Source organism: Onychostoma macrolepis, chromosome 06 (assembly GCF_012432095.1).
Source record: "Onychostoma macrolepis isolate SWU-2019 chromosome 06, ASM1243209v1, whole genome shotgun sequence".
NCBI classification, from domain to species: Eukaryota; Metazoa; Chordata; class Actinopteri; order Cypriniformes; family Cyprinidae; genus Onychostoma; species Onychostoma macrolepis.
Window position 1 is genome coordinate 33205407 of NC_081160.1, and position 21184 is coordinate 33226590.

Genomic DNA, 21184 nt, shown 5'->3' on the forward strand with positions numbered 1-21184 from the left:
GAGTGTGTGTGTGTGTGTGTGTGTGTGTGTGTGTGTGCACTTGTACAGCTATCTTTGTGAGGGCCGGTTTGAGTTTTAGACCATCGGAGTGAGGACAATCTTGTAAAGTGAGGACATTTTGGCCGGTCCTCACTTTCTGGGACCCCTTTAAAGGCCTGTTTGAGGGTCAAGACTTGGTTTTAGGGGTCAGGTTATAATTGGGTAAAGGGTAGGTTTAGGGTGAGGGTTTGGGTGAGGCACTTAGTTCTGAAGGTTAGGGTCAGGAGCTGGAGATCGCATTGTGTCAATGTATGTCCTCACAAAGATAGCTATACAGAGTTGTTTGTGTGTGTGTGTGTGTGTGTGTGTGTGTGTGTGAGAGAGAGAGAGAGAGTGTGATCTGTCATCTGTGGCTCCCAAAATAGTTCAGATCTGACCCTTGTTTCATTTATTTGTTGTTTCATCCTGTTTTCTCTCTCAGTGTGTTATAATAATAAAATTATAAAGTGCCGAATATTTGTTTTTTATGGAATCAAGAAGCATTTTGCTGGTTGACAAATATTGTGTTCTATTAACTTATTTTATTGCAGCATGACAATTTCAGATGAAATATATATGAATGTATAAGAGAAAGTGTTGATTTTAAAAGCTGCTTTATAACCATTTTTAAGTTTAAGTTTTAAATAATTAAGATTTATTAATGTGTTTAATGAAATCTCTTCTGCTCACCATGGCTGCATTTATTTAATTAAAAAATAAAGTAAAAATTGTGAAATATTATTAGTTTAAAATATCATTTTTTTTTTGTCAATATCGATTAAACTGTAATTTATTTCTGTGATGCGCAGCTGTATTTTCAGCATCATTACTGCAGTCTTCAGTGTCACATGATCTTCAGAAATCATTCTAATATGCTGATTTGCTGCTCAACAAACATTTCTGATTATTATCAATGTTGAACACAGCTGGGCTGTTTTCAAACCGTGGCACATTTTATTTTTTAGTATTCACAGATGAACAGAAAGTTCAAAAGAACAGCATTTATTTGAAACAGAAGTCTTTTGTAACATAAATGTCTTTACTGTCACTTTTCATCACTTTAATGTGTCCTTGATGAATAAAAGCATTCATTTCTTTTAGAAAGCATTAATTTCAAAGTCTTTGAACATATTTAAGTGTCACATTTTGATCAGTACATCACTCCCAGACTTCCACTTCTGTTATTGTAGAGTTATGATTATTCTCTGTTATGTCTATTTCAGAATGAGTGTGTGATGATGATCAGTGGTTTGTCACGTCACATGTCAGTCAGATGGTCTCTTCCTGTCTAAGTGGGTGGTTCTCGGCCACTGCAGTGACTCCTGGGACACACACACACACACACACACACACACACACACGTACACGTCTGTGTCCCTGCAGCAGCGACAGTGAAGGACACTGCCCGTGTGTGTGTGTGTGTGTGTGTGTGTGTGTGTGTGTGTGTGTGTGGCCTAGAGAGACGGGTGAACACACTAACAGAAGTCTTGCACTCTGTTCATTACATTCATGCATTTGTCAGGCGTTTTTGTGACCTACACTGCATTAACTGTGTGTGTGTGATTAGTTCATGCTTTCCCTGGTAATCAGAGCCAGCAGACAGCAAACTCTGTGTTAGTGTTTAGAGCAAGCCGAGTCTAATATTTAATTATGTACTTATTTATTAATTATTCACTTCTTTATTATTTTCATTGTTTATTGACTTAATTTTTTACTAATTTGTGTACTTATTCAACCATTTCCTTATGTACTTATGAATTATTTATTTTATTTATTTACTTATTTGTTCAATCTTGCACTTAGTTAGTTAGTTAATTATTTGCTTATTGATTTGATTATTTAGCTAATGTTTTGCGTTAAGTTCCATTATATACATACTTATTAATTATTTCCATTGTTTACTCATTTATTTATTTGTTTAATTATGCACTTATTTATTTAATGATTAATTTCATTATTTCCCTAATGTTTTACTAATTTATTTGCGGTTTCATTTTGTACTTATTTATTAATTAATTATTTTTACTTGTTTACTTATTTAATTGTTTCATTATATACCTGTTTATTCATTATTTAATTATTTATTTCCATATTTTATTTACTTATTTGTTTGTTAATTATGTACATATTTATAATGGGTCAATGACGTGACTCCTAAGTTTTCTGTCCGATTGCATTTTCTCAGTTAAAATTGGTTCAAATGCATAAAAAAGATGCCATATATATGAAGGGCCTCTCCCATCCAACTCACTTTAACTTTTCAAAAAAGATTAGTTATTTGTACTTTTTCTGTTATTCAAAGTGTCAAAATATCATGTGGTGCAACCGTCCAGCCATAACTTTTTTTTTTTTGTAAACATCTTTGAAATTACCCTAAATGTATTCAGATTAATTTTCTGCACTATTTGGCATAATTTCCAAAGTGTTTTGTAATACTGTATAAAATTGCAAAGCATTTGTATTTATATTTCCGTCATAATATACAAACAAACTTTGTCCGATGATTTCCATTTTATGAAATATCATGTGGTGCGACCATCAAGAAACTACCATTTTGGGACTTTTATGTTGAAATCCATTCAAAGATAAGACTTTGCATCATATGCTTCCATGGGTCCTTGGCAAATTGGTATAAGGCAGGTTTGTAAGTCTCTTTCAAATTTGGAAAAAAATTATCTTTTTAATGGCTGGTATGTAGTTACCACATTTGAATATCATGTGGTATGACCTCAAAAAAATAATGAATAATAAGTTTTATTTCTGCAATTACTTATTTTAATTATAAATTTCATAGTGACCTTTTGAGGGAAGCTAGCTTGTTTTGTTTAGGTGACAAATTATGTGCTTGTAAAGTTTGATTAAATTTGAATATATGTGGTGCGACCACTGCAGAGTGTTTTCCATTATAGATATATGTCCCAGATTGGTAGTTTTTTTTTTTTTTTTTTGCTTTTATATTCAGTTGATGTTTATATACATAAAATACTTTTAGTATAATTTGGAATATATTTTTGTGCAATTTGGTTAATTTCAGACTGTTTGTTTAATCTTTGTACAACATGAGAAAAACTGCAAAAAAATAAAAATAAATAATAATAATTCAGAGCATGTAATTTTAGTTTTGGTAATAAGGTATTTATTAGTCATTTATTATTTATTTATTAATAACTATTTTAATCTATTCTACCAGATTATACTGCCAAGCAAAGTAAAATAAACACTCACCATAGGCAGCATGTTAGTTCTGACCCTGCAGTCTTGCACAAACTCCAGATGTCATTTTCTACTATAAGAAACATGTTCATGTTGTCATCTCAGAACCTGAGCCAGCAACCTCCCCCTACTCTAAATTGACCTTTTGCAAAGACCCACCCCCCCTTAGTTACTGTTGCTACGTCTGACAAACCATGGCACTTTTTCGGCCACACATCATGTTCTCACGCATTGAAAAATACATCACGGAGCAAAGAGGACACTGACAGACAAGACAGAGCTGGTTACTTTTAGTATGAAACAAAGCTCTTAACATGTCGTGACAGATCGCTGTAGCGCCTCAGTTCAAGCGACATATGAACCAATCATCTCGTCATCTTTACTAGTCATGAAATAAACATGAATGAACATCAGAAGGTATCTTGTTTCAACCATGTAAAGATGTCAATACACACCATTTTTCAAGTTCAAGTCCACCAACGTTAATTTACTCTCCTGTCTAGTTTGTTTTTCGGCGTTATAATATGTGAGACTGCCTGTTAATCAAACTCTCAGTGAAAGTGTCAAGTGAGCAGCCAATATTGGGCAAAGTACAGAAATAACTGGGGCTAAAGAAATGCCTGCAGTTAATGCCACGTGCTGCACTTTTCACACGTCTCTTTAAATAGATTTTTAATGATATAAGGTATTTTTGTCATTTGGGGCGACCACTCATCATGTGGTGCGACCAATAATAGCAATAGCTGTATTAAAATAAAAATAAAATATCTAATTTCTGTGGTTGAAATATGAATCACTGCTACAGTATGCTTAAGTGAATGGTATTTTTAAAGCATTTTTATCAGTTTTATTCAATTTGCAAGAAAAATAAGTCTGTTAACTACATTTAAGAAGGCTACTCTGAAATTATAGAACAAAAATAACATCATTATTTACAAAAACTCAAATTAAATGCAAATACTTTTTCTAGACACTTTAATTACTGAGAACATTTTTTAAAAATGTTAAGCATGTTAAGGAAATTATTTAATTTGAATATAAATCATGGTTGCACCACATGACATTTAAGGCTATGGCCAATTAATCTAGATGGGAAAAAAAACTAATTTTAATATGAATTTGTGTACACAACAGTCTTAATGTTTGAAAAGTACAGTAAATATTATTATTTTTTGTATTTTAAAATTGCCCTGTCGAAAATCCTTATGCGTCAATGACCCGTATATATATTATTTACTTATTAATTTGATTAGTTATTTATTTACTTATTGAACTGTTTCATTGTGTACTTGTTTATTAATTATTTCTTTATTTCATTATTTTATATTTATTTACTTATTTATTTGTTGAATTATTTACTTATTAATTGGGTCATTCCGTGTCAACTCAACCAGAGGTCCCCGGCTCAAATTTTTGATTTTGCTAATATTTTTTTCTGAAGCATGTATCTAAAGCATGTATCTAAACATGTATAGTGATGAAAGCCAAAATATTAAATGTCGTGGATGAATATTTACGGAGTAATCCACTGTTTTGTAGAGGGGGGTCTAAATGGCAATTTTCACCTGAGATTCAGAGCCAAATTACAGGAGGGTAAAAATGACTTCAGAAAGATGGTAGCATCACAATGTTATTTTTACACGGAGATTAGTAGGTCTGTTTGTAAAATATGTTGACACTAGCAATCTTCGTTGCATTATGTGCCAATGGTGACCATTCCAAAATGGGGAAACAGCACTTTTCATGTTTTTTCTCCAAAGTTTGCATGCCTGTAACTCAAGAAGTATTAAAGATATCTTAATGCCCTTTTAGATGTTGGGTCTTAACAAACTGTCCTTTTGGTATGTTCATTTTAAGACCCTATATGGTTCAGTTCCAGAGATACTGGAATTTCAATATGGCTCCAGGAATAAATTGATAAAATGTACACATTTTCAGTGGTCAAAAACTAAATGTGGGTCAATTTGCAAAAATTTCCTTTTAAAGAGGAATGTCTGAAGAACAAATAATGTTGAAACTAGAGATGTATCTTTTTTTACTTCTGTTAAAATAACTGCTTTGAACATACCTGTCTGAGTGCCATAAATATTATTTTTCTAAAGTTTGCGCACCTGCAAACTTTGGAGAGAAAACTTGAAAAGTGCTGTTTCATCACTATACATGTTTATCTTTCTTCAGAAAAAATATTAGCAAAATCAAAAATTTGAGCCGGGGAATTTTTTTAAAATTTGGTTTGATTTGACACTGAATGACCCAATTACATTTTTAATTTATTTAATTTTTTACTTATTTAACTGTTTGCATTAATGCATTTTGCAGACGCTTATACAAAGCAGCTTGCATTGCACTGAAGGGGTGTGTGTGATCAGTTCACGCTTTCACTCCAAACCGTGTGTTTGTGTTTAGAGGAAATTGAGCCTGAAATACAACAGGACATCGTTCTACGTGTTTGCAATAACAAGGCATTCACTACATAATGCAATTAACATCTGTGTGTTCAGTCCGAGGGGCTGATGGGAACATGCAAGCGTCTCAGAATCGGCTCAGGTTTTAACGCTCAAACTCTTTCTGGTGATTGTGTCGCAGTCATTAGTTGATGGGACCCCTGGGGGCCGTTACGCCCTGCAGTCGCACCGAATGACAGACGGACGTTTGCTGTGATGCTGGAGTCCGTCTTTCAGACGAATGCGCCGGCATCGCTGAGCTAATTGTTTTTTAATAACAGATTTTAAGTGAGCGATTCGTCAGGGCCCTGTGAGGGCCTCCATTAGCGTTATTACTGTTAATTATGAAGCGTTCGGTTCAGTGCGACAGTTCAGATGAATCCGGGATCAGAGGTCAAAGTGAGAGGAGCAATAAAGACAGTATTAAATAATATCAATAATGAAAATCCACCATGCTACAGTAATGATGTGAGGCGGTTTTACCATGGGACACTCAAAGGTTTAGACAGCTTCATTCTTTACTGTTGCTCTGAAGTTATAATAATAAAGTCATTAAAACACACAAATGTTAATCATATGTCACGCATACTCTTTCTTCTCGCATTATAAAAATCATAATTTTCATTTGATTTAACTTTGTTATTTGTGTACTTATTAATTATTTGATTATTAATTTGATTATTTATTATTTAACCATTTCATTATATACTTATATTATTATTCACTTAATTATTTTGTTTATTTCCTTATGTACTTATTTACTTATTTAATTAATAATTTCATTTTTACTTAAAATTTTTTACTCAATTTTATACTTATTTCTTAATTATTTAATCATTTATTTACTTATTAATTTAACGGTTTCATTGTGTACTTATTATTCACATTTAATTATTCCATAAGTGTATTTATTTATTTGTTTAATTATATACTTCTTATGTACTTATTTATTTGCTTAATTTTTTACTTATTTCCTTATATACTTATTTAATATTCAAAGAATATAAATAAAAAATAAGTATTTAAATTATATGTATGTACGTGTATATATATGTAAATAAATATTTATTTTACTTTCTAATAATCTGGCCTTGTGTACTGTGAATTGCTGACTTTAAAGAATTGCATGTGATGTTCCTCATTTGTATGTGGCTTTGGATAAAAGTATCTGCTCTATGCATAATCATGTATTTATTAGTTTGTTTATGTGATATGTAGTCGTGTTGTCAGCGGGATGGTGTTGAATCAGTTGATAACTCTTTTAAAAAAAAAAAGCCGTTTCAGAGGGATTGTGTGAGAATGAGCAGCTGACGGCTCATTACTCCACGTCCAGACATTTACATGCTTTTTCCCATGGACTTCAAAAAATACTGTGGCACTAGCTTAGTGCATGTACAAAAACATAGTAATACCATGGTACTTTTGGTGTTTTTTGTTCTTGAATGCAGAGGAGGATCTGTAAGTTCAGAAAGTGAGTACGCTTGAAATTTGTCAAGCATGAAGCAGCGAAGAAAGAAACGACACGCATAAACCCTTAGTGTGTGTGTGTGTGTGTGTGTGTGTGTTAGAGAGATTAGATAAGCAGTTATGCTGAATTTCCACTCAGCTGTAAAGTTTCTGTTAAGAGTTGCTGATTGGAGCAGAATTAAAGCGTCATGCTGATTATTGTATCTCACCAACGGCCCGTTACACACACACTGTACAACTGTAGAATTCATTTCACTCTGTTTCTGTCTGTGTGTCAGATATTCTGGCCTCAGTCGCTCTCTATATTTCATGTTTTTGTCAGTCGTGATGCTGCATCTTAAAACCTCAAGTTCACAATCAAGATCCTGTTTACACGCCTTCATGCATCGGATCTGTGCTTCATGAGGATATATTTATATTGTGCTTATTAATGCACCATCATAAATCCATATGAATCATACTGCTCTTACATAATATATTAATCCAAAGAGCTATAAAATATTTTATGCTACCGAAATATTTGCTTTCTTTATAGTAATGGTTCATATATGCATCTAATTATATTATATTATATAAAAAAATTATATTTAATAATATTTAACAAATATTTAATATAAAGTATGATGCACATTTAAACTCTAATGAAGAAGCAAATGTTTCAATAAAATATTTAAAATATTTATAAATTTTATATGTATATAAGTGCTGTCAAACGATTAATTGCATCCAAAATAAGTTTTTTGTTTACATAATGTGTGTATACTGTGTATATTATGTATAAATAAATACAAACACATGCATGTATATATTTAAGAAAAATGTTATGTTTATATATTAAATATATTTATATATAATATAAGAATATAAATGTATATACATATATTTTCAAAATATATACTGTGTGTGTATTCATATATAAATAATAAATATACACAGTATACACACATATATTATGTAAACAAACTTTTATTTTTAGGATACGATTAATCGTGATTAATTGTTTGAGAGCACTATTATTATAACGAGTGCAAATGATTTTATACAACAGTTCAGTAAATAAAAAGTTAATATTGTTTTATATTTTAAACACAATATTGTCTGTTTTTGTTCAGTTTTGCCAACAAAAATATTACCTATACAGAAGAATTGTTGTGCATCTCTGAGCTACGCAGCGGTGTTTAGTTTCTGAATGAATCCACGTTTTGAACAAATCGAGTGAATCAATGATTCAAAGGCCCATTCGTAAAGTGAGCCGTTTACTTAAAGGGATAGTTCACCCAAAAATGAAAATACTGTCATTAATTACTCGCCCTCTGTCGTTCCAAACCTGTAAGACCTTCGTTCATCTTCGGAACACAAATAAATATTTTTGATGAACTCTGAGAGCTCTCTGACCCTCCATAGACTGCAAGGATCCTAACACGATCAAGGCTCAGAAACATAGCAAGGTCATCGTTAAAATAGTCCATGTGACATCAGGGGTTCAACCGGAATTTTCTTCTCCCCGAGTTACCATCTTCCACCATTTTGGAGAGTACCCCAGAACATAATCAGCGGCGTTTACGTTCAGCATTTGTGCGCTGTCTACTGAACTGAAGACGGTAACTCGGGTCTGTGGGAAGTCTATGGAAAGTCCCCACAATTCACAGAAACAAACGTGTGTGTGTGTGTTTCAGCCGGTGTGCCGTGTTTCGGCCACCGTCAGATCTCAGCATTCAGCGGCGGCGTTCTCTGATGACGAGCGCTCGTGGACGGGACAGGAGAGTCTGTCTCAAGACGACCCTGAGATGTGGGAGCTTCTGCAGAAGGAGAAGGACAGACAGTGCCGAGGACTGGAGCTCATCGCCTCCGAGGTGAGACTCCACACCACTTTCAGATTAATGGGGCTGCCCTCTAATAGTCAACTAATCGTTAGTCGACCAGAAGAGGCTTGGTCAACCAAAATTGTATTAGTCTCAGAAAATGTTTTTTAAAAATTCACATTTGAAGTCACGCAGTCCGTAACTAACAGATAGTTAACTGCTAGTCTGTAGTGCTGTCAAAAAATGTTTATATTTAAAATAAGAATCCACATTGAATTTTAGGTGTGCGTTATCAGTGGCACACGAGATGCGATGACGATGTAGGTGTCGTGGCATTTTAATATTTTTTTTTTTTTTTAGTCTATCCAGTTGAACCCACTAGATGCTGCGTTGTTGGTTAAAAATAATGCAGAAAAAGAGAGCATCAATGCAGAGAAGATGCTGTTTACGGCAAAACTGAAACCAAGCCGTTCACACAGAATGCATATTTATCACATTTTCTATAGAGACATCTATCACCGTTGCACTCGCGTCTCGCACAAGAGCGCCGCATGTTTAGAAACCCATGTAAAATTAATGTAAGTTCAACTTTTAAAAAAACATGTCTCGAGACTTTGTGTTTTTCCCATCCCACTGCATCTCGTTTTTAAATTAAAAAAGTACTCTTTGTGATTGGTTTTCAGTCCTTTGTATTAAACTATACATACATGATTCTGTTTTGTTTCTAATTGTTTAAGCAACTTAATTAATTATATATGGTTTATAAACATTATTTTAAACATTATGAACTTTTTTCAAAGATAGTCTTGTTTTATTATTGCTTTGAAGAAACGTGGATTAGTAATATTTTGCTCTGCGCCCTCTTGTGGCATCAGGAGAGAAGCCAAAAGCTTTTTTCCCCCCCTAACAGAAATTATGCCTTTTAAATTAGAATATAATTGAAACATATTTTAGTACAAAGTTCGAATTTAGTTTTTCAGCCAATTTGACAGCCCTTCTAGTCTGTGGTAATACAGTACATGGGGCAGGACATCCAAACGCTCGCCTATCATTCATCGACCTCAAATATGACTTGTCATATGAAATATGTAAGCATTAGCAACTTTACATGGCAGCTCAATCTAATGTTATCCTAGAGAAATGTGCGCTATTCAAGTGTTTGTGTGGAGTGTGGAGCTGCACGCTTGCTGCAGGACAGATGCAGGTGCCGGTGCGCTCACTTGCTCTTAAAATACTCCCTCATTTTTGGTCATACAGATAAGAGTAATACATCTTTCAAATCTGTAAAGACTCTACGATTATTTGTGTGCACTCACAATAACAACAAAGCATTGTGCTTTTGTAAAATAATGAAGGCAAACATGATGCGTTTTCTGCCGTCTCGGTCTCCGTGAACTTGAGTGCGAAACTCCGTGTATATCTTTGCCTTACAGACATGAAAAATATATCTATAGAAAGTGAAATGTCTACTTTCAAATGAACCAATTCAAATGGAAGACAGATATTCTCAGATTATGTAATCCGTATGAAAAATGCATACAGGCTTTGCGGAGATGATGGGTCAGTGTCGCAGACTTCATTTCTTAAACCGAAAACAAAGAAAGCACTAGTTTATCAAATTATTAATATGTTAATGATGTCTCCTTACTGTTTTTCCCTGACATATTCTTAATCATTACTTTTGCCGGTGCACTGTGGCAAGCTTTATGCGTGTGCTTGAGCGCTTATTAGGCTATGTAGGCAATTAAAGGCTTATAATAATGATTTAAATGGTTTATTAATGAACGCGCGATTAGTCGACTAATGCTTAGACTACTAGTCGACCAGAAAAATCCTTAGTCGAGGGCAGCCCTACAGATTAATCACATTCATTAATTCATTTGTGCATTGTAGACATTATGTAGTGCTGGTTTTGCTTCAACACAGTGCCAAAAATATTTATCGCCCAAAAATGGCCTTAAAATCAAACTATTAGTGCTATTTATGCATTAAGCAATACTTGACTATGCACATTGTTTTCAAATCAAACCATGTTTATCGTCGCTGCAAGTTAATGTGCATTTTAACCTAGTCTGAGTTACTTTTTATTTTATTCTGTGTAGATTTATTCATGGTTATTGAGGACGAGGCGTCATACAACCCATCCTTGTCGATATCTATCTAATTTAACAAGCTTTTACCAAATAATAAATGAATTTTCACCAAATTACTAATTCTGCCTCCGACATCAACAGCTCTTTTTAGTTTATATGGTGTTTTATAAGTGTTTGTCTTCCTTAAATAAGGCTATAGTTGTGCTGCATTATATTAACTACATTAGTTGCATTCACTATTGTTTTAGTATTATTTATATATATTATCGTAGTATTTATTTACAACTTTTTAGTGTTTATTTTATATTTTCAGTTTCCATTTTAATTTCATATTAAGTTTTAGAAATTAGTAATTGTTTGTGCTTTTGTTGTGCTTTTTTTTATTAGTTAATGAGTTAATCACAAATTAATCGCACATCAATTTTGGCTGAGAAATCACCGCCTAAAAGGATCATTTAAAAAGTCTTAGAAGGCCAGTAGGTGGCGTTGAGTCACTGTCCTAATGAGTGAGTCGTTGAATCATTCATTCATCTAATTTACTCAAATGGCTGATTCATTCAAAGTGAAGTCTTTATTAATGAATCATTGAATCTCTAACTCACTCGATTTATTCAAATGGCTGAATTATTCAGAAATGAAGCAAGTGACTGTCTTTATGAATGAGTCATTGAAACACTGACTCACTCGAGTCGTTCAAATGGCTGATTCATTGAGAAACTAAGCAAGTGCTTCTTTATGAATGAGTCGTTGACTCACTAGATTTTTTCAAACTGTTAAATCGTTCAGAAACTGAGTAAGTGACTGTCTTTATTAATGAGTCACTGAATCATTGACTCACTTGATTCATTTAGACAGCTTATTCATTCAGGAATGAAGCAAGTGACTCTTTATGAATGAGTCATTGAATCACTGACTCACTTAATTTATTCAAACTGCTAAATTATTCAGAAACTGGAATGGATTGATTATGAATGATAAAGATGTGTGAGGAACCAACACACCTGAGACGTGTGTGTGTGTGTGTGTGTGTGTCTCTCAACAGAACTTCTGCAGTCGTGCGGCTCTCGAGGCTCAGGGTTCATGTCTTAACAACAAATACTCTGAAGGATACCCAGGAAAAAGGTCTGTGTGTGTTTTTTTTTTTTTGTGTGTATTAATTTATTTAAAATACATTTAAAAACACCATGGATTTTAGTTACTTTTAAATCCAGCTGAAGAATCTGTACACTCTTTAAAATAAAGGTTCTTTATTAGCATCAATGCTTCTATGAAGGACCTTGAACATCCATTGAACCATCCTTTAAACAAAAGGTTCTTTATCGTCAAAACAGGTTTTTTAGATTTTTTTTAAGTGTTCTTCCAAATGGTTCTTTTAGGAACCGTTCACTGAAAGGTTCTTTTGGGAACCAAAAATTATGCACCTCATGCTTCAGTTTTTGCTGGAAATGAAGTGATTTTTATATGAAACCATCATGAATCCTGATTGAGGATTGAAGATTAAGATTTAGATTTTCAGGAACCAAAACAAATGTTTTACACATTTTTTAAAGGATTTTCATCAAGAAAAGAATTTATCTTTCAAATCTTTATTTATTTATTTATGTATTTATTCATTCATTCATTTATTATTTTGTTCATTTTTGTTTAGTTTTATTTGTACTTTTTATAATTATGTATTTACATTTTTGTTTTTAATTGATCTATTTCATTTATTTTATTTATTTTATTTATGTATGTATTCCTTTGTTCAATCATTACATTTAGTTTTTTAATTAATCTTTTATTTATTTTTATGTTTGTTATTTTTATCATTTTATGTTACTTATTTATAGTTTATTTGTTTTTTTTATATTTTTGTTCACTACTTTATTTCTATTTAATTTGTCTATGTATTATTTCTATTTGTATTTATTGTTATTTTTATAATTTCATTTATTTCTTATAACTCATTTGTTTTTATATTTTAACTACTTTATTGTATGTATTATTTTTATTTTTTTTAATTTATTTATTTATCTATTTTTGCTGGTTAAGAGACTGATGGTTGGTAAGTTGATTGGATCACAGTAGTCTGATGCAGTTCTTTATTTTTATTTTAGTTTATTTTTGTGTGTGTGTGTGTGTGTGTGTGTGCAGGTATTACGGCGGTGCGGAGGTGGTGGATCAGATCGAGCTCTTGTGTCAGAGGAGAGCGCTGGAAGCGTTTGACCTCGACCCGTCTCTGTGGGGTGTCAATGTTCAGCCGTACTCCGGATCTCCGGCGAACTTCGCTGCTTACACGGCCGTCCTGAACCCTCACGAGCGCATCATGGGTCTGGACCTTCCCGACGGCGGACAGTGAGTGACCCTCTCTCTCTCTCATTCAGTCTCTGCCTCTCTCGCCCGTGTAATGAACCCTGTGTCTCCGTCAGTCTCACTCACGGATACATGTCTGACGTCAAGCGCATCTCGGCCACCTCCATCTACTTCGAGTCGATGCCCTACAAACTCAACGTAAGTTCACATCACACCTGACCCTCCTCTGGCTTTAGAACTAGCCATAGTGACACTAAATATTAAAAGCCTAATAAAGAGTCAACCGGTGTGTGTGTGTGTGTGTGTGTGTGTGTGTGTGTGATGGATGAGTGGTCAGTCTTCTCTATGGGAGAGATAATAGGAAATCGACAGGCGGCCCTCAGACAGACACACACACTTACACTTTTTTTTTTTTTAACACTTGTCTTAAAGAAAAGAAAGTTGTTATAAATCATTGATTTATTTATTTAGATGTTTTGTTTTTATTTATTTTTTATTTGTAGCATTTTCTTTATTTTATAGTTTTATGTATTACCTTTTTATTTTTAATTAGTTCATAGTTAATTAGTTTTAATTAGTTAATGGTCACATGACATGCAGAAAAATAAAGTATTTTATGTGTTGTGTTGTTTTATTTTGATTTGTTTTTATTTTAGAATTATTTTTTACATTTTAATGACTCCATTAATAATTAGCTTTGCATCAACTCAAGAACCCTAGTTTTTAGGGGGAAATGTTTTTATATCTATTTATTTTGTGTGCGAGTGTGCATGCGTGCGTGTGTGTGTGTGTGTGTGTGTGTGTATTTTGTTATCCTTGTTTATTTATTACTGTTTTTATTTAACTAATTTGTGTATTTATTTATTATTTTTTATCCCCTCCCCCAAAAGTTTTAATTTTTTATTTTAAAAATATTTATTCATTTATTTATTGATTCAATTGGATGGGAAAAATTGTTGATGATAAATCTGAATGTTAAAGATGTGTTGAGACTCTGTGTTCCAGCTGTTTCTGAATGCAGAAATGTTCTGTTGTAAACACCTTAATGACTAACAGTCTCTCTCTCTCTCTTTCTCTCTCTCTCTTTCTCTCTCTCTTTCTCTCTCTCTTTCTCTCTCTCTCTCTCTCTCTCTCTCTCTCTCTCTCTCTCTCTCTCTCTCTCTCTCTCTCTCTCTCTCTCTCTCTCTCTCTCTCTCTCTCTCTCTCTCAGCCTAAATCTGGTCTGATAGACTATGATCAGCTGGAGTTGACGGCGCGACTCTTCCGACCCAAACTCATCATCGCCGGCACCAGCGCTTACGCTCGCCTCATCGACTACAGCCGCATCAAGAAGGTCTGAATCCACCTCCCTTTCATTTCAGATTATTCCATTGTTTTTATTGGAATGATTAATAATTTTGCTAATTTTAATTGATGTAGTTAAAGCATTAAATTAAAGGAACAGTTCACCCAAAAAAAATCACTCTCAGTTCATCTGAGATCAGGATGAGTTTGTTTCTTCGTCAGATTTGTAGAAATGTGTCTCTGCATCAGTGTCTCAGCAAAGTGAATGGGTGCCGTCAGGATAAGAGTCCAAACAGCTGATAAAAACATCACAATAATCCACAGCACTCCAGTCCATCAGTTAACATCTGGAGAAGACAAAAGCTGAAACACATCCAGCATTCAAGTCCAAGTCCATAATCCATAATAACTCTTCCTCGAGTGAAAAAGTGTTCTGGTCTGAATCAGGAGAGAAATCTGCAGATCAAGCAGCGTTTACAAGACAAAACAGTCCAAAACATCTCTAAACTTTAAAGGTTTTGTCTTCTCCAGATGTTAACTGATGGACTGGAGTGCTGTGGATTATTGTGATGTTTTTATCAGACTCTCATTCTGACGGCACCCATTCACTGCAGAGCATCCATTGCTGAGACACTGATGCAGAGACACATTTCTACAAACCTGATGAAGAAACACACTCATCCTGATCGTGGGTGACCTGAGGGTGAACACATTTACAGCAAATCTTAATTTTTGGGTAAAATATTGCTTTAAAGAAAATAAAGATCATATTTAATTAAGAGTTTATTCTATGACTATATTTAAAAGACTTCCTCTACGGTCCAACAAGTTCATTTATTGTATCTAATCTAAGCTAAATTAGATTTTAGGGGGGTTGTTTGTTTTTTGGTTTTAAAGTTTTAAGTATTAAAGTGTTTTTACTTTGATAAAGCATTTGCTTTTAAAACTATGCAAAATGAAAACAGTGCAAACGTACATTAAGATAAAAACATTGAAAATTTTTCTCTCTGAGTTTCTTTTTGCCGTCTCGACTGCTCTCTTTATTCACACACACTCGTCTGTCTCTCTGACACTTTTGTGTTTAACTGCTCGAGCCTGACGCCTCAGAGACGACAAACACACTCACTCCTGACGCTTTCTGCTCACAGTACAGTGAACACACACACACACACTCACTGCAGTGTCACTGTCAGCTTTTAATCACATCTCCTTTCTCACACACACACACAAACAGCAGTAAGAATAATGATTGTTCTCATTAATGCTGACAAAATGATGTTTAAACATGTTTGATGGACAGTCAAGTACCCATAATCCCATTGAGCTCTCACTCAGTTCATGATGACTCTGATTCCTAGTGAGTGCCCTATATAGACAGCATGTGAAAGTTCAAACATCATGCCTCCCAAAATGAAATGCATGCATTATTCACTTTGTCATGTGCTGCTTATGTAGGGCACTCAGTAGGATTCGAGCAGAGCTGGTGTGTGTATCTCTGAGAGCTTCTTTCCTCGTATTTTGTGCGGTGCTTCAGGTTTTCTGCTGCAGGCTGAGATTGTGTGTTTCATGTTTGTTGATCAAATTCACTGTGACCTGATTTTATGGCAAGATAAACACAAGGTCAGCGGCGTGCGCGCACACTCTCAAATGTACACACACACACACACACACACTCTTAAACATACTCACTCACTCACTCACTCACTCACTCACTCACTCACTCACTCACACACACACACACACACTCTTAAACAAACACTCACTCTCTCTCTCTCTCTCACTCACTCACTCACTCACTCACTCACACACACACACACACACACACACACACACACACACACACTCTTAAACAAACACTCTCTCTCTCACACACACAAAAATTTAAACACACACACACACTCAGACATACACATTCACGCACCCACGCACTCACACCTTGAACAAACTCACTCACTCACACACACTCTCTCACTCACACACACTCACTCACTCTCTCACACACACACACACACACACACACACTCTCTCACTCACTCACACACACACACACACACACTCTCACTCACACCCTTGAACAAACACTCACTGACACACACACACACACACACATACTCACACACACACTCTCTCTCACTCACACACACACACACACACACACTCTCACTCACACCCTTGAACAAACAAACACTCTCACACATACTCACTCACACACACATACTCATACTCACACAAACACACACACATACTCACTCACACACACATACTCATACTCACTCACACACACACACACACACACTCCACGACAGATTAAGAGTATCAGTGAGCATAACATTATCAGTGTATAATCAGCTGGAGATTATGTTTCCCCCGAGAGCGTGGCGTCATGCTCAGAAGTGTTAGCGAAGCGCCTGCGGTATCTGGGTCTCGTTCCCCGGAGAAGCGCGCGGATCTCATCAGGTCACTCTCCGATGGGCCGATAACAGGAACGCTTTGATTGTGATGTTTGCTGCGAGCGCCGCGGATCTCAGCTTCTAAACGCTTTCATAATCCACTCTGAGCTCTTTCTGACTCTCGTCTGTCTCTGGGCAGCTGTGCACCGAGCTGAATGCGTATATGCTGGCGGACATGGCTCACATCAGCGGTCTGGTGGCAGGCAAAGCCGTTCCCTCGCCGTTCCAACACGCCGACCTCGTCACCACAACCACCCACAAATCACTGCGAGGATCCAGGTACACTTCTGTGATCGATTTCTCAAAGCCGAAGGTTACAGAACTAGCAAAAGGTTACTTTGGAAATGTAATGGGTTACAGATTACGAGTTACCCTATTTACAATGTAATGAGTAGTGTAGCTATTTCAGTTACTTCATGTAACTGTAATGTAACTGATTACATTTGATTACTTTCTACATTTCTAACAAATGTTTTTAACTGCTACAGTTTTTTTCAGCTGCTTTCACACATTTTCAAAACTTTGCCTCTTTTTTTCAGAACTTTGCACACAAATCCAAGAATTGCACACAAAATGCAAAATGCCTCACATCTCTTGCAAAATGAAGCACTGCGTTCAAAATATCACAAACACGTCTCAAAAGCAAACATTTGCAAACACCTTTGCCATAATATTAATTCCTGTGTGTCACATAGAACTGTGTGTTGTGTTTCGGACTTTCAGAATCCTTCATCACTTGATTTAAGTGTATAACATTTTTATTTTAAAGCACAGACACCACAAAATCAGACTTTAGCACCTCTTTTTACTTTGAGATCATTCTGAGGTTAAATACAGATTTAAAATCATAACAAGATGCTGTAGTTTAATAGCTATTATCTTTGCATAGCTATGACAGGAAACAAATGCAAACAATGCTTTGGAAAAAAACAGTTAATCTTTAAAAAATAAAGCATATACATAAACCCAAATAGAAAATAAAACGGTTATCGAATAAGCATGTGTCCTATAATAAGTTGGTGTCTCATATATTAGAGCAGTCAATGCAATTCAGAAAAGAAAACAATCAAATCTGTATGTGTGTGATCATATTTAGATGTAACCCCTTTTTTTATTTTTATCTAACATTTTCATAAGTAACTGTAATTTAATTACACTTTTTCTCAGTAACTGTAACAAATTGCAGTTACATTTATTTTGTAATTAAATTACGTAATTCCGTTACATGTAACGAGTCACTCCCCAACACTGAGTACTCGTGTACCGCCAGCGTTCAGTGCACAAACGATTCATTCTTTGAAAGAAATTAATACTTTTATTCATTAAGGATGCATTAAATTGATTAAAAGTGACAGTAAAGACATTTATTCTGTTTCAAATAAATGCTGTTCTTTTGAACTTTCTATTCATCTGTGAATCTTGAAAAATAAAATGTATCACGGTTTCCACAAAAATATTGAACTTTTTTGAATATTGCTAATAATCAGAAATGTTTGTTGAGCAGCAAATCAGCATATTAGAATGATTTCTGAAGGATCATGTAACACTGAAGACTGGAGTAATGATGCTGAAAATTCAGATATTCACATAGAAAAGAGTTACTGTAATAATATTTCACATTTTTAGTGTATTTTTGATTAAATAAATGCAGCCTTGGTGAACAAAAGCAGATTTTTAAAAAAGCATTAAAAAGCTTACTGCCCCGAAACTTTTGACTGGTAGCTTAACAAAACTTGCAGTAAGTTACAGTAATATTGTAAGTAAGTTGTTAAATTGTTACACTGTCAAATGGCGACATTAAAATAAATAAAATGGTGGTTTTGTTTGTTTTTGTTTTTTATATCCAGTTTTGTATTAAAAATGTCATAACGTTGGCGGTCTGATCAAATGAAAAAAAAAAAACTAGTGCTGTCAAACGATTAATCGCGATTAATCGCATCCAAAATAAACGTTTTTGTGTACATAATATGTGTGTGTATGCTGTGCATATTTATTATGTGTATATATAAGTACAAACACATGCATGCATATATTTTTTTTTATGTTTACATGTGTATATTTATATGATTTATATTATATATAAATATTTTTAATATATGAACATAACACTTTTTTCTTAAATATATACATGCATGTGTGTATTTATATATACATAATAAATATAAACAGTACACATATTACATAAACAAAAACTTTTATTTTGGATGCGATTAATCATTTGACAGCACTAAAAAAACTCATTAAAAAAAATCACAGCAAATTAAGGTACAGTAGCTGAAGGTCAGTTTTAGCACATTGCATTGTGGGATCCCATGCAATATGCACATTTTTAGAAAATGTAGTAGATGATCTGGATGTTGCATGCATGCAGAACATAATACACAGTGCACATACTGCATACTAGAGTAAAGCTGTTTTTCTGGTGATTTCCGTCATTAACCGTTTCTCCTCCTCCTCTGGTCTGGCTCCTCCCTCAGGGCGGGGCTTATCTTCTATCGTAAGGGCATTCGCTCGGTGGATAAGAAGGGCAAAGAGGTCATGTACGACCTGGAGGATAAGGTCAACTTCTCTGTGTTCCCTTCGCTTCAAGGCGGCCCGCACAATCACGCCATCGCCGGCGTCGCTGTGGCTCTCAAACAGGTACTGCTTTGCTTCCAGATTATTAGTCTTTCTACTAGTGCCTAACACACATGCTGATATCATAGAGAGCAGGGTGGCAGATATTAAACTGATATATATGATGTCACACTATTTAATTTAAACACACAGGCATAGTGATTGCTGAAATTAAATGTATATTTATTTTACAGAATATTTACTAAATTATAGTACTCTCAAATGATTAATTGCGAATAATCGCGTCCAAAATAAAAGTTTTTGTTTACATAATATATAAGTGTGTACTGTGTATATTTATGTATATATAAATACAAACACATGCATGTATATATTTATGAACAATGTTATGTTTATGTAAATTATATAATTTGAAAATGAGTAAGCATGAAAAAAATGATTTATTTAAATAAGAAAAGTTATTTATTTTTCAATGTTGTTATAGTATTTTTTCCAAATAATTAAAAAATGCCAAATATCAGCTGATATACAGTCATGGCCAAAAATATTGGCACCCTTGGTAAATATGATCAAAGGCGGCTGTGAAAATTAATCTGCATTGTTAATCCTTTTGATCTTTTATTTAAAAAATTCACAACAATCTAACCTTTCATTAGATAAGAATTTAAAAATGGGGGGAAATATCATTATGAAATAAATGTTTTTCTCAAATACATGTTGGACACAATTATTGGCACCCCTAGAAATTCTTATGAGTAAAATATCTCTGAAGTATATTCCCATTCATATTCACAATTTTGAGCACTCCAGGGTGATTATGAACATATAATTATCCAGCTATGGCTTCCTGTTTCACAGAAATATAAATAGGAGGACAAACAAAGCCCAAAGCTTCACAAATTAGTGAAGTGGCTTTAAGAAAAGAGCTGGAGCAGTGAAAATTCCCATCTACAGCATCAGGGCAATAATTAAGAATTTACAATCAACATAAAATGTTAGGAAACTGCCTGGAAGAGGACGTGTGTCTATATCGTCCTAATGCACGGTGAGGAGGAGAGTTTGAGCGGCTAAAGACTCTCCGAGGACCACAGCTGGAGAATTGCAGAAAATAGTTGAGTCTCGGGTCAGAAAACCTTAAAAAAAAAATGGTCAAACAGCAGCTACATCAGCACATGTTGTTCGGGAGGGTTTCAAGAAAAATTCTCCTCGCTCATCCAAAAACAAACTCCATCATATTCAGTTATCAGACACGACTGGAACTTCAGATGGGACTGGCTTCTATGATCAGATGAAACTACACAACACAAAAATGGGTCACTGAGCACAAAACCAAGCTTCTGCTGGCCATTCCAGTCCTCTGACCTGAACCCTGTAGAACATGAGTGACCTGAAGAGAAGAAGCTGTGAATCTAAAGGGTCTGGAGTGATTCTGGATGAAGGAATGGTCTCTGATCTCTTGTCAGGTGTCTCTAACCTCATCAGACATTACAGGAGAACATTTAGAGCTGTTAAACTGACAAATGGAGGTTTCAAAAACTATT

General features: G+C 34.5%; 1 protein-coding gene across 1 annotated transcript in view; it reads left to right on the plus strand.

The window, feature by feature from the left end:
• The window catches only part of shmt2 (serine hydroxymethyltransferase 2 (mitochondrial)), a 38648-nt gene that overhangs the window by 7285 nt on the left and 10179 nt on the right, over nucleotides 1-21184 (plus strand). The window contains exons 2-8 of the mRNA XM_058779464.1: nucleotides 8819-8995; nucleotides 12080-12159; nucleotides 13174-13374; nucleotides 13449-13530; nucleotides 14543-14665; nucleotides 17206-17345; nucleotides 19544-19706. Coding sequence (XP_058635447.1) covers nucleotides 8819-8995; nucleotides 12080-12159; nucleotides 13174-13374; nucleotides 13449-13530; nucleotides 14543-14665; nucleotides 17206-17345; nucleotides 19544-19706 — 966 coding nt within the window. The remainder of the gene's footprint in view (nucleotides 1-8818; nucleotides 8996-12079; nucleotides 12160-13173; nucleotides 13375-13448; nucleotides 13531-14542; nucleotides 14666-17205; nucleotides 17346-19543; nucleotides 19707-21184) is intronic.